The following is a 14,303-nucleotide window of genomic DNA, read 5'->3' on the forward strand; positions in this document are numbered from 1 at the left end:
TCCACTGAGCCAAAAGCTGTGGAGAGTTTCAGTGTTATTGATCTATTTTGCAAGCCGCGGTTTAAGAACAAAAGGAAAGGACATGACAAATTTCCATGACATCGTAAATATAAAACCACCCCATGAAAAGGGAAATTTTGATGCAACAAAGCCTTGCAAAACTCTGTATGTGATCACTGCAGTCTGTGACATGTTGGTTGTTATTGTGAAGAAGAGAGGGAGCATGTAGACTCCAGATAATTAAAAAGAACAGAAATAAAACTACTGGAACCATATGAACAAATCAACTGCTTCTGCAGCTGCTACCACAAATACAGAGAATTTCTCCTTCACTGCAGCCTTTGCCACCTAGGAGCAGGCAGCGAAGTACCGCTCTTAAGCAAATAGTTATATCAGTCTCTTAGGGTACATCTACGCAACAGCATTATTTCAGAATAACTGATGTTATTCCGAAATAACATAGTATGCATCTACACCACAAGCCTTTATTTCAAAATAATGTCGAGCTGGAGGACTTCTTACTCGGATTCATGGTAGCCCTCATTTCATGAGGAGAAAGGGAAGTCGAAGGAAGTACAGAAAAATAACACAAGCAGGTAAGGACAAAAATCAGTATAGCTATGGCACAAATGAGTTATTTATACCTAGCAAGGGACATAAAAGGCCAGAAGAGATTCTTTAATAATGTTAGGCATAAGAGAACAATGAAAAGACGTGTAGGTCCTCTACTTAGTGGGCAAGGAGAGCTAATAATTGATGACATCAAGAAGCCATTTTCCCCCTTCTTCCTCTGGAACAGTTGCTCAGAGAGAGTGGAAGCTGAACCTCTGGAATGCAAAGATAATAAGGCCAAAGGAAACAAAACGCAAAAGGCAGGTGTGGAAATCTGTCGGAGAGCGTGTCTGAGGCTTTGTCTACACTGACCCCCACCATCGATCTAATCTATGTGACTTCGGCTACGTAAAAGTCAACATACTTATTGCGGTCTTGTCTGTGATAAGGTCAGCAAGGCTCCTCTCCCATCAATGCTGGCTACTCTTGTCCTGGTGGAGTACAGGCATTGACGGGAGAGCACTCAGAGATTGGTTTATCGCATCTAAGCAGATGTGATAAATTGACAGCCGGTGGGTCAATTGCTGCAGCATTGAACCCTGGCATAGTAGAAACAAACCCTGAGGCACCTATTACAACAGACTGGTCTGATTGCACCTGTTCTTCAGTGCTCACTCTTTTTAGCCCTATCTAGCTTGCTGTTTGCTGTTGCTGCAGGAGCATTTCCCCTATCCCTCACACGCACACTGTTTTTTTCTTTGTGAGTTATACTCAATAGAATGGCCAAGGCCTCTCACATGCTTCAGACCAGCACCAAGTGCCTACAGCACAGATCTCTTGCTTCCCTTACTGCTAACGAATGACTCCCTTTTGGAAGGTTGGCTGGGAACTACCTTGTGTTTGAAATTCCCTTGCATGGGAATGTGCTATTCTGGCTTGCTTCATTCTTTTGGGATCCGTCTCCCGACTTCCCTGGTCAGAGGGGTGGTGGAGACGAAGAAGGGCCTTGTTGGATGGAAGGAGAAAATTGGGAGAAAGAAGATGTGAATTCCTGGAAAGGGAATAAGAAGGGAAGATGTGAATTCCTGAATTCAAGATTCTGTCCTGATGGAAAATTGTGGTTCCTATCCAGAAAGGAAGAAGGGAAGGAATCTGTTTCTAGAGGTAGAATGAGTCTTGGACTCCCAGGTAATCCACCCATCACTGCTCTTTGTGGTACCCAGATCTGGATTCTCGTGCTTTAATCTTCTTTAAGCTCCCATAAGGGTTCAACTTAATTCTTTCTCTTCCCTTCTGGGTGAACTAAAGTGGCAACAAATAACAGACAAATCTCTTGCTTATCCAATAAAAATTACTCCCCACTCCCCATCACATTTTTAAAAGTGAACTTAGAAAAAAAACAGGACCAACATAAATCATTGCATCATTTACATCTTTGTTAGCCGTAAAACATTCATGCGCACAGGAAGGAAGGTGGCTCCTGAGGCATACTGGATCTCTCTGAGGACGCCTTCCCACTTCTTCCCTTCTTCATCATACCTAAAGGGAGGTAGACAAAAAATGATAGGAACAGAGTTCTTTGCTGACCATCCACTATGTTCCCCATCCCAGCTCTGGCTATGAGAAATAGATTCAGTGCTACTCCTGTAACGTGTGTACTTGCATTATGTTATTCAGCCACTAGATGTCTCTGTGTGTAGAGTTCCAGCCGGTGTGGTGTGTGGTAAACAAGAGAGCCAAAAATGGAACTTGAGCATTGTGGAAACCTGTTAGATTCTGTCAGTAGCTATAATTTATTTTCATTAATACGTGTCTCTTGTTTAAGGACTGTGATTCTATATGTCATGAAAGCTACCAAGAGGGATAGGTAGGATTTTTTGAGTCAGTTTCAGTCTTGTGAATATGGGCTTAGGCCTTAATTAAAATCCATTGACATGAACAGACTTTGGGATTGGGCCCTTGAGCTGATGAAAAATGTTAGATTGATAATACAGGAGGCTTGAGTGCGCTCTGCACAGAACTGCTACAGTACAGGCATCAACTAGCAAATGTCTTTGTGCTGCCCTGCCAATATACCTGCCCCGGTCCCCTGGTGGGGTATGTTGCATGGGAAAGGATAGGTCCGTTCCCATGGATTGAATGGCAGTAGTCTCTCTGCTGAGCCTGTTAATGAGTGTGCCAGTTTTAGAGGACTTGGAGGAGTAGGTTTTTCCATTGGGGACTGGACTGAAGCCATCAAGACTCAGACAGTCTCCATTATCTAGGTTTGATAGGCTTCCAGGCCAGAGAAGCAATAGTGTCAGACACTCAGCTGGTGTAAAATGCCATAGCTCAGCTGAAGTCAGTGGAGCTCAGGGAATTTACACAGTGTGGATCACGCCCACAGAGCCCTCTCCCCACTGCACTTGTTTGGTCTTGACAGTCAACCTGCTTTGGAAGTAGTCTCCTGTTCTGCCTTGGTTGAAAGCAGATTGGGTCAGCATTCTGCTTAGAACACTGAGGGCCGTGAGGTGGCTTTTGGCACCAAGGCTATGCCAATACCAGTGGGGCTCAGACCCAGACTTAACCAATAGCAGGAAACTTTGTGCAAAATTTCTCTAGTGCAGACAAAGCCTTGATTAAAGGCTCATTTAATTTCCAGTTTCATAGTCTTTGAGGCCAGAGGGAACTTTATGATCATCTAGTCTGACTCCCTTTATAATACAGGCCACAGACTTTGCCCCAGTTTTGAACCCAATAACGTTTGGCTAAAGCATCTCTTCTAGAAATGCACCAACTCTTCTAGGAAGATCTCAAGTGATGGAGAATCCACCACTTCCCTGGCTAGTCTGTTCCAGAGGCTAATCACCCTCACTGTTTAAAAAAAAAACACAAGTGACTTATTTTCCGTTTGAATTTGTCTGCCTTTAAAGTCCAACCGTGGGCTCTTATTCTGGCTTTCTCTGCTCGATTTAAAGACCCCTTTAGTACCTGGTATTTTCTCCCCATGAAGTTGATATTCTGGGATTGTCATGTCTCAGTGATTCACCTGGAATCATTTTGGGGGCTCTCTTTTCTGCACTCTCTCCACTTTTTTAATCTTTTGAAAATCACTGGTGAGAAGTGAGTCACCCCCAAAACAATAAAAACAAGTGCCATTTAAGGGCAAGAAATTGGCTTTTACACCACTTGCAATCTGGGCACAGAGAGGGGACAGAGCTCCAGAAGAACTCAGCCTCCAGGTACACCCTTTGCTGGCTGGCGATGTTTCTTACCTCCAGACGTCATTGAGTTCGGTTGGCACCAGTTCTCCTGACTCGGTCTCCACTGTGGCAAATCCGCCAAGTAAATACAGGCTGCCCCCCAGACTCACCAGGCTGACAGAGCTGCGCTCCTGGGGGAATTCAGTGAAGGGCTCCCACCTGCCGGGCAGAAAGGTTAGACATGTTAAGCGGGTGTGCGGGGCGCTTGCTATCATGGCAGCTACCTCAGCATGGATATGTGCCTGGACTTGTGAGCAGTACCACTCACCAACTTGTGTGGCCCTCAGGCAAGTTGCTTAGGCCCAGTGTTATGAAAAGCACCCGTCAGGTCTGGGTGCCTGACTTCAGGCAGCCAGGGTCTAATTTCCAGGTGTGCTGAACACCCGCAACACCCCTTGGTGGTCACACAAGACCCCAGATACACCAGAAACAATCGCTCCTGTTCTGTTCTGTAGAGGGTCTTATGCTGCGCTCCCCACTTTAGTGTCTGAGGGCCTGCCAGTCATGTGGGCCTGTGGGCTTCTGCAGAGTGTGCATAGGCAGGAGGAGGGGACCCATGTGGGGTTTGCACCCCCTTGCATACTGCGCAGCACCAGACTCATTTGGCTCGGGCAAGGGTGTGGCTCTGAGATTACACTGAACCCTGGAGGGGCAATACAATCAGCGTGAGGGCCACTGCAGCCCTTCGGAGGATTCCTTCCCTTCCATGTTCCTAGAGCTACGTGGCCTGTGCATGGGGGGCTCTGGGGCTGATCCCAAACCCACTGCAGTCAGTGGGGGATCGAGCAGGAAGGAGGCAGAAATCTCCCCTCCCAGCTGGGTTTCATACACCAGGCTGAGAAGTGTGTCACCCCTGGAAGTTGTGACATAACCTGATCTCTGGACAGGGAGCCTATCCCATCCCAATGCCTGGGGATGCAACAAGTTAGGGTTCTGCTTCTCTCCTGGTTGAGTGACCCCATTCCCCATGCCTTCCGGGCATTCAAGCTACTGATATTGCAGCAAACCTCCGGCACTAGACAGATGAACCTGGACCAGCAATGACTAAGACCAGGCAAAGAGGTGCCACGGTTGCACAGTAAGCTGGGTGGATGGAGCCAAGTTAGCTCCAAGTGGTTGGCTGCTGGGGTCGGATTGTTTCACACATTCCTGCAGCTGCTCCCTGGAGCATTTTCATCCCAAGGACAAGGCACAGTACATACTTGTTAGCTGCAATGTCGTACGCTTCCACCGAGTCAGTCAAGCCCGTGTCAGTCACCCCAGCTGCCACGTAGATCTTGCCATTGTGCACGGTTGCGCCGAACAGAGAACGGGCGGTTTTCATGGGAGCCAGCTCCTTCCACTCAAACTTCTTAGGGTTGTAGACACACATCTTTTTCAGGCACTTCCTGCGAAAGGGCAAAAGGGAACAGCAACCTCGCTGAATTAGGACATGGCCTAGTTCCACTGGACCGAGAGATGGGATTCTTTAGGGTCAATCTAAGCCGGCAGCTGACTTACAGCTGCTTCTATGACACTGGAAATGGGGACCCGTTCATTTTACCGCTGAGCCCATGTCAACTCAATAGATGTCTTTCTTGTGTGCAACATCTACCTTTCTTGTGTAGACACTATTGCCCGTGAGCACCCTGGTGTTGTGCGTACACATTGCTAGCTGTGTGTGTCTAGCTTATGCAAATCAGGGATCTGCCTGCATGCACTCGGCAGCAGGCCTGATTTGTTAAGTCCTGATGATGACATTCAATGCTGCAGCAGAAACTAATCACGGGACTCTCTGCCCCAGAGCACTTACAGTCTAGGAGGGGTATGCGCCCTCTTTCCATACTGCAGTCTCTTTGACATGGGGCAGGGGTGGGCAATAAAATGACGGCAGTTCACCAGGGTTAGCCCCTGCCACTACATTTATCTGCAGCTCTGCAGGTACAGGCTCTCGCAGCTCCCATTGGCTGGGAACAGCAATCTGCGGCCAATGGGAGCTATGATCACCCGTACATGCGAAGGTGCAGGGAAATACAGCAGTGTGGGGGCCCCGCCAGCCTGGAGAACTAGAACTGGCCCGCAGGTCGGCATTTGCCCACCTTTTATGTGGGATCTACCATTGCTAGCCTATTTTATCCATCTTTATCTTTGCTGTTCTGCCCTGGCTGGAATGTTCCTTTCAAGTGGCAGGTCATGCTGAGGAGTTGTCCCCTGCGGGTACTAAATGACAGCTGGGCCCGAGGTAAAGTTTTCTGAGGTCGTTTGCTGCTGCTGCAGCTGGGACAGCGGGTTCTTCCTGTGGCAGACCAGCCTTCTCCCAGGCAGGGCTCCTGGTGTGATGACAGACAGTTTCCCTGCTGCGGGGTGGGGGGCATTCTCGTGTCTCTCCTGTCATTTGTCATGCTGGTTTATAGGGGGAAGAAGGAGGACAGTCTTTCTCTGTCATGGCCGTATGTTGTCCTTGATCCTTCTGCTGTTCACCCATTCATCTCAATACAATTATACAGGGGTGGCGCTGAGGTCCCTGAGAGAAACTCTAGCAACAGGATTAAGGCTGGATTCAGAGGCTTGGAAGGGAAGGGTCCCCATGCTAGCCCCCCATCCTCCCTTGATCCATCTGTTCCTCTATACTTCTTAACCTGCTAATTACCCTAGTTATGTACCCAACCAAGCCCCCTGTATAACTTCCTTCTTCTAGACGTGACTTAGGACATGGAAGCAGCCAACCCCTTTTGCCATCAGAAATGTTTTGCCCTTCCCACGCCTTGTCTTTCCCTTGCTCGTTCACTTACTTGTCACTTCCTTTGCCTCCTATGAGGTAGACTAGATCCTTGTCTGACACCACAGCATGGCCATAGACCGCATAGGGGACAGGGTCCGACTCGCCCCATTTAAATGACCTGATTATGGAAAGCAAGAGAATTATTATACCGTTCAGATGAGGGAAGCATCTTGAATGGACAAGGTGCTTTGCAAACCCACAGGCGGATACTGGTGTGGTTCAAAGTGCGTGGAGTCTAAAAATTCATTAAGAAATGTCATATTCAGCCACACAGAAAACAAAACTACACCTAAAATACTTGCTATAATGCTCTCCCCACCCCCCGTAGCATCCTCTCAGCTGCTTAGCTTGTATTCGGGTTCATGTTTATAAAGAACCTTCTATCCCAAGAGCTCAAGCCCTTTGCAGAGGTATCGGTCAGCGCATGTTTTTAATGTCACGATTCAGGCATGATCCTGACTTTAGAGAAGGGGAACTGGCTGATTGACCCAGAGCTAAAAGGCCAGAAGTTGCCACTAAATTGGGGGTAGCTCAGTTTTCAGGTGCCACCCACGTGACACTCAGCTGTGGTTTGGAGCATTTGGTACCTCTTGAAATCAGGCCCTTGTTTTCTAACAGTGGGCACCCAACAATGGAGGCACCCAAAATCTGAGGCCATGTCTGAAAGCAGTGCTTCGTGTCAGCTGGGCACTGGGGCGGCTACTCAGAAGAGATTCCAATGCCACCCAGCTGAATATCACAAAACCCACAGCTAGGGGTTTTTTTTGTTTCTGTGGGTGGTGCACAATCACACATGCCTTGGTGCACATAACATTTTATTCCGCACACGGATGGAAAAGATGAGAGGGAGCACGGTCTGAAAATAAGAACATAACATAAGAACGGCCGTACTGGGTCAGACCAAAGGTCCATCTAGCCCAGTATCCTGTCTGCCGACAGTGGCCAGCACCAGGTGCCCCAGACAGGGTGGACTGAAGACAATGATCAAGCGCTTTGTCTCCTGCCATCCCTCTCCAGCCTCTGACAAACAGAGGCCAAGGACACCATTTTATCCCCTGGCTAATAGCCTTTTATGGACCTAACCTCCATGAAATTATCTAGCTTCTCTTTAAACTCTATTATAGTCCTAGCCTTCACAGCCTCCTCTGGCAAGGAGTTCCACAGGTTGAATCTAGATCTTATTGTCGTGCCTGTGCTTTCAGAGCAGGTCCAGTCAAAGCCATGATTCGAATGGAGATCTCTTGACTCTGTCCTGTTCTGTAGCTGCTTGACTATGCTGTACAACCATTTCACAAGCTTCTCCACCATGCTGCACAGCCTGTCGCACACTCTGACAAACTTCTCCTGCCACAGACAGAAGACCAGGAGGAGGCACTACCAGAGAAACCTGAACGCTCTGGACTGATTTGATCTTAGAGATACTAAGTCTAACCCCTAATTCAAGTAAGGATAATCCATCTCTCCATAGACAGGTTTATTTGCTGCAATCTCAGATGTCAGTAGCATGGGGCAGGTGCATGCTTACTGTGCTGGTTGCTTTGAAACCCCATTGCAAAGAAGAGGATCTGAAAACTGACCCTTCTGATCATACTTTTCAGCTACATGCACTTTACACAAGCCTCCGCCTCAAGAGAATTTCAGGGCCCAGATAAACATCCTGGTTGATAGGAATGGGAATTGGTTCGAAGTCTCTACCTATGAAACAGGCATGCCTAAATAAAACAGTACAGGCGTGTCTAAATATGAACTGAGCAAAAGTCTCTCTAGTTTGCTAGCTATTCCAGTTTATTGCAGGCAGGCAGGGAAGGACTCTTGGGCATGTCTGCTTGCCTGTCAGTAGGATTTAATACTTCAGGCAGTTTGTAGTAGACACTACAAAGCATATGCTACGAAGAGTCATAATGACGGGGGAGGGGAGGGAAAGAGGCAGCTCTTGTATTTCCCGCTAGATGAGTGGGAAAAGACAGTTCAGTGCTTTTGTCCGATGGGAAGAACCCACAATGCTTAGGAGACGTGGCGTTCTGCACAGCAGATTGACAGTAGGTGTCAGGATTGGAGGTATTATGATTCACAGATTCAGGACAGCTGACAGCTTTCACCCAGACAAGGTGGGAGGTCCTTACTCCCAGAAGGGGCGGGGCCTCTGGTGGAAGGGGCAGGGCTGAGGCAGCCAGTCCTCAGTGCCACCTGGACCACGGCTGAACCCCGCCCCCGCCCTCAGAACCATATGGAGTATGCAGCATGGCACTCCAGCAGCAATTTAAAGGGACCCTTGAGAAAATGAGTATTGATTGGCTGGCTGCCTTACCAGCTTTGATCCCCTTTCCCTTAGAGGTTTCCATTACAATGACCCCCAACAGATGGTACCGGAGATGGATCAGGGCCCCAAGGGAGGGATTTGGGACAATTCCAGTTGCCAGGGTGACTGGATCTAGCATTCAGAGACTGTCTCTCAGGTCCCTGCACAGATCAATTCATTCTCACACCCAGCCCAGCTGCTTGGCTTCCTGGGCACTTACAATCGATCGTAGCACATGACAGAGTCCAAGGTATGTTCTCCTTCTTTCAGTTCTTTCCCTCCTACCACGAAAATGGAGTTTTCAGCCTCACCCAGGCCGAAGAGGCAGCGGGGGGAAGGGAGAGGGGGCATGCCCAGCCAGTCAGAGTCCAGATGATCGTACTGCAAGGAAACAAAGAGCCGTGAGGGTATAGCATGCGCTGTGCTAGCCCCTCTCTGGCACGTGAAGAGTGAATTTGCTTATGCAGTCAATTTACTTAATTAAAATAAAATACCAGGGCCGGGTGCGCAGTGGCAAAGTGCTGAGTCTGTTCCTATCTTTACCTAGCTTTGCAGCCCCTGGTCAGAGATTCACTGTGGGTCCTTTCCTGATTTGATTCCTTCCGCTCCAGTGGTATCCACCTGCTGGCTCTTGTTGGATACTTAACTTGGACTGGGATTGTCTTTTTGTGCTGGGTATGTACCGCACCTAGCACAGTGGGGTCCTGTTCCTTGATGGGGGGTTCCTCCGTGGATGGCAATACAATGGACAAATGATAACAGGACCCAAGTGACTGTAGGAACAGCTGCTGTATTTTTCATGGGCAGCCTAAGCTCCGGTGTGCTTCACAAGCAGCCTTGGCAACTACAAGTTGAGGGCTACAAATGGTGGCATGTGGAGAGAACTTCCTAATTCCTGCCAGGGCATCCTGACTTAGCACGGACAGAGCTGGGGGCACTTAGACTGCAAGTGGAGAGGAGGCTGCTGAACTGTAATTCTGTTCTGTGTTCCTTACAGAATAAAGCCTGCTGCTGGTGGTTTGTCTGAGGGTACGTCTACACAGCAACATTATTTTGAAATAACTAACATCATAACTAGCATTATTTTGAAATAACTTTAGTCCGCGTCTACCCGGCAGAAAGTTATTTTGAAATAATGTTGAAATGCTGTCAAGCTGGAGGACTTCTCACGCCAACTCCTGTAACCCTCATTGTACGAGGAGTAAGGGAAGTCAGAGGAAGCGTGTACAAGAACCCTTATTCCTCAAAAATAAGGGATTTCAAAAAGGAATAAGGGTTCTTGCGCAAAAGGGTTTTTTTTTCCAGAAAATGGCCCCGTCGAAGGGCTTTTTTGTGCAAAAACCTCTTTCGCAAAAAGGATCGGAAGAGACTATGCAAATGAGAGCTCGAGATTTGTACGTGAGCACTCCATTTGCATTTCCTCGTCTGAAAAACAGCAGCAGTGTTGACATAGCTCTAGTGTGGGTCACTGTCCCACGTAGCGGCAGGATGATCACTTAGAGCAAGAGATAAAAACAAGTGAGTGCTACAGCCTAACCTCTACAGCCAGCTGTAGAGATGCCTAGACTAAGCTCTAAAGGTCCCAGGTTCAAATTCTCCTGGTGGTGGGTACACTTGTTCCTGAGCCCAGCGGGTACCCAATTGGCTCACAATATGAACATTTCCTGCTTATCCTGTGCAGGTGTCTAAGCCAAAGTGAGTGGAAAATTATGCCCATCGGGGGAGGGGCTGGCTGTTGTTTCACCCTCTCTGCTTTGTGCAGCTGAATTAGACACAATGACTTCTCTCATGATGAGCTTGGTTCCCTTTCCTTAGGGGTGGGGCAACCTTTTTTGGGTTGGGGGGGCTGCTGACCCACAGAAAAATCAGTCGGGGGGGTGGTGCACAAAAGTGAAAAGCAAAACAAAAAACACAGCCCCCACATCCCCCCCACGCACCCCACGCTATGGGCCCTGCTATGCTCTGGGGTGAGGCCAAAAATGAAGCGTTCAGAGTGCGGGAGAGGGCTGCTGGAAAGCAGGGTTGGGGTGTGGCAGGAGTGGGTTGGAGGTTGGTGAGTCTGGGAGGGCGGTGGAGAGCAGCAGCGAGGGTGAGGGTGGGAGGGTGCAGAAATGGGGTAGGGGTGCAGGATCTGGGCAGGAAGGGGACCGCAGGGCTGGAGCACCAGCTCCCCAATGATGGGGGGAGACCCCTGTGCCTCGGGGACCAAATCCAGGCACGCCAGGGCTGGCTCCATCCCCCTGGACCGTAGGTTTCCCCCCCTTTTCCCCCCGGTTTGGAGCATCAGCTGCAGATTATTGCTGACCGTAGTTTGGGGTATTGGTCAGTGCGGGAGGGAAGATGCAGGAGTTGCTGGGCGTCTGCAAGCCCAGAGCATAGGAAATGGGGGAGAGACAGGCTCCTTGTGTGAGCCACATATTTCGCCAAGGAGAAATGTAGTCTTGGGTTACAGCAGGGCCTTCCCAAGGGGGAGCATGGGGCCTGGGGCAACTCCCCCCTGCTGCAGGCCCTGCCCCACCTCTGCTCCACCCTGCCCCCTCCCCCGAACCGCCTGGCCCAAGGGATCACCTAGTGCAGCGACAGCGCCCCTCCCCCACAGTCAGCACGGAGGCGGGAGCCAGAGTGGCCTGGCAGCCTGTTCCCCACCGCTGTGCCGCCCACACTTCACGGCACGTGCCGCGGGCCGGGAGAGGGCAGCGGGGCGGAGCAGAGCAGGCTGCAGGGCTGCTCCAGCTCTCGTTGCTGTGGTTAATGTGGAGGGAGGAAGCCCCTGCTGCTCCCACACCAGACCCCCCCCCCCGTGGGTCCCGTCCATAGGACGATTGGGGTAGGCCATCGCAAGGCCCCCGAAAGCATGGAGCTAGTTCAGCTCGCTAGCTCCTTCCTCCCCAGCGGATTATACGTCTTTGGTTACTTCTGGGGTTCAGCGTCCACCCAGGGCACAATTCCCTAGGGACAATTCTCTTGTGACCGCAGTGAATGACACCGCCAGCAGGGCGTTCAGTGGCAGAAGACAGATGGATGTGACAGAGAACAGAAGGCTGAAAAATCAAACAGTTCTTAGCCCAGAGCCAGCACGCAAGATAACGCCGGCGGAGAGGGACAAACCAACGTTGAATTAAAAACCTCCCTGATTGATTTCAAAGCCAGCAGAGACCAGTGTGATAATCTAGGCTGACCTCCTCACGGCACAGGCCAAAGCGACACACAGTGATCACTGCATGAGCCCCATTTGGAAATTCCAAACTTGTTACGGCACAGTTATTAGTACCCCTAGCTAACTATCCTCATACACTCTATCTATATCACAGCACAACCACCCCTGACAGATTTTGCCCCAGATCCCCAAATGGCCCCCTCAAGGGGTTGAACTCACAGCCCTAGGTTTGGCAGGCCAATGCTCAAACCACCAAGCTATGCCTCCCCTGACACAGTTGTCAGTACCTCTAGTTAGCTAGCTAGTTATCCTCATACACTCTGTCTGTCTGTCTGTCTATCTTCATATACTACATGTATCTAGCTATCTAGCTAACTAGCTATCCTCATACACTGCATCTATCTATCACAGAATTTTCTATACATACTGATCACTCGGTATCTAAATATTTTCATGGCCTGCATATTACTATGTAACAACTCATTGATGTAATACATACCAGTGAGCAAAATCCAACCAGTCTCTACAATCTCTGACAGAGCAAAAAAATGCGCGTGGCATACATTTTTATAAGGGATACGCAAGCCAAACACAATAACACACATGGCGGTGAGTTTCATTGGCTTTGTGCTATACAAAAGCTAAAAATTAGTGACCATTCTAGTGGGCCATAGTAACAAAAGAGTGACAAAGTCGGTACCTGTAAGAAGTAGGAGCTCATGGGGTCCTCTTTGTTGTCCTCGTTGTAATACAGTCCACCTGCTATGAAGATCTGGTTCTCTTTGGTTACCAGGCTGACGTGATTCTTTGGGATCTGAGACGAGATGGAGGCAAAGTAGCATTCGTTAGCGCTGGGGTCATAGGCCACTGCCCCGGTACTGCTAACCATGAAGATGAGGTCCTGGAGGAACATCCCAAAGCGCATTGTGTCATTCAAGATCCCTGGGAGCATGTCCTCCTCGATATCGTCCCCCTCTTCCACATCTCCATTGACGATGCTGTCTCCATCTTTCTTCTCATCGCTTTTCTTCGCCACCTTCTTTTTCACCACTGTGAGTTTTCCTTCGTTGGCATCCTTCACCATCTGGATTTTCTTGAGCAGCTCCGGGCTGGATTTCACAATGGGATGCTTCTCCACATGGTCCTTGAGGTATTCCTTGGGCATGAGGCGGAAGCGGATGCTCTCAAAGACCACCGGCAAGGCCTGAAGCCGACTCTCGCGGTCCTTGGCAGCCGCCCATTTCATCACCACCTCGAAGACGGCCTCCTCCTTCTCAATGTTGAGAGAGTCGCTGGAGATCACAGCGATGAGCTCATCGGGGGAGAACTGGTAGAACTCCTCGTCCCGGGAGATCAGGACAAAACGGTCGCAGATGAAGTCCCGGGCAGCCACTGCCAGGCGGGCGCAGTCCAGCATCAAGCCCAACCTGAAGACGGCCAGGCAGTTGCTGAGACAGAGGCGCTTCTGCAGGAAGGAGACGCAGACTGTGAAGATGGAGGGGATCTGGAACATGTTGGCCACAGAGAAAATGTCCTGCACGTTCTGCTCCGTGATCTCCAGCTCGGAGGTGTAGATGTAATGAAGGATCTTGTGCATGACTTCGGGGTCCACATCCTCCAGGTTGATCTCCCTCTTCTTGCTCTCCTCCATGTCCGAAAGGAACATGGCCCGGAAATAGGGGCTGCAGGCGGCCAGCACCAACCGGTGGCAGGGGAATTCCTTCCCCTTGACTTTCAAGACACAATCCAGGAACTTGTTGTGGTCCAGCATATCTTTGAGCCCGTCCTGGAGAAGCGTCTGCTGGTAGAGACGCAGCTCCTCTGCTTGATCTATCGGCAGCGTCATGCTCGAAAGTAGCGGCTAGTTTGCGCTTCTTTGTTTTTCTTATCCCTCGGCAGAGAGACTTACCCGAACCTGGGCGTGCGGCTCTCCCCTGCTTCCCGGGAGCTGGGCGTGCTAAGAATGTGAAGCACTTGCTGCTAATACGAGGAGCTGTATGTCCCAGCCTCAGCGAGGGGCTTTATATATAACCACAGCCTGACAGAGCATGTGTAAGCCGATCACCCTCTAACATGACACATTGGACAACCAGGCTGAGGGAACAGCTGTACGATAGCCTGGAATGGTGACAGCCCATGAATCAGTGCTACAGGATCTGGGCTTTTCCGGAAGGCCAGCGTGTGACCGGCTGCCTTCGTCATAGGCGAAATGACTTTTCCTTCAGATGGATCAGAAAGGGGAAAAAACCCTACCCCCTCGCTGGTGAGCGGGTTATCCTCCCCCTCCCTCTC

At 49.8% G+C, this 14,303-nt stretch overlaps 1 protein-coding gene across 1 annotated transcript; it reads right to left on the minus strand.

Moving 5' to 3' along the window:
* Positions 1-575: 575 nt before the first annotated feature.
* Positions 576-14,011, minus strand: KLHL40 (kelch like family member 40). Its single transcript, XM_006120608.5, has 6 exons — positions 12,712-14,011; positions 9,075-9,235; positions 6,566-6,673; positions 4,997-5,182; positions 3,807-3,953; positions 576-2,091 (listed from the first exon to the last, which is right to left on the minus strand). The coding sequence occupies exons 1-6, from the start codon at positions 13,855-13,857 to the stop codon at positions 1,980-1,982; spliced, it is 1,860 nt and encodes a 619-aa protein (XP_006120670.2). The 5' UTR covers positions 13,858-14,011; the 3' UTR covers positions 576-1,979.
* Between the last annotated feature and the right edge of the window lie 292 nt (positions 14,012-14,303).

Source organism: Pelodiscus sinensis, chromosome 2 (genome assembly GCF_052426305.1).
Source record: "Pelodiscus sinensis isolate ZL-2025 chromosome 2, ASM5242630v1, whole genome shotgun sequence".
Classification (NCBI taxonomy): Eukaryota; Metazoa; Chordata; order Testudines; family Trionychidae; genus Pelodiscus; species Pelodiscus sinensis.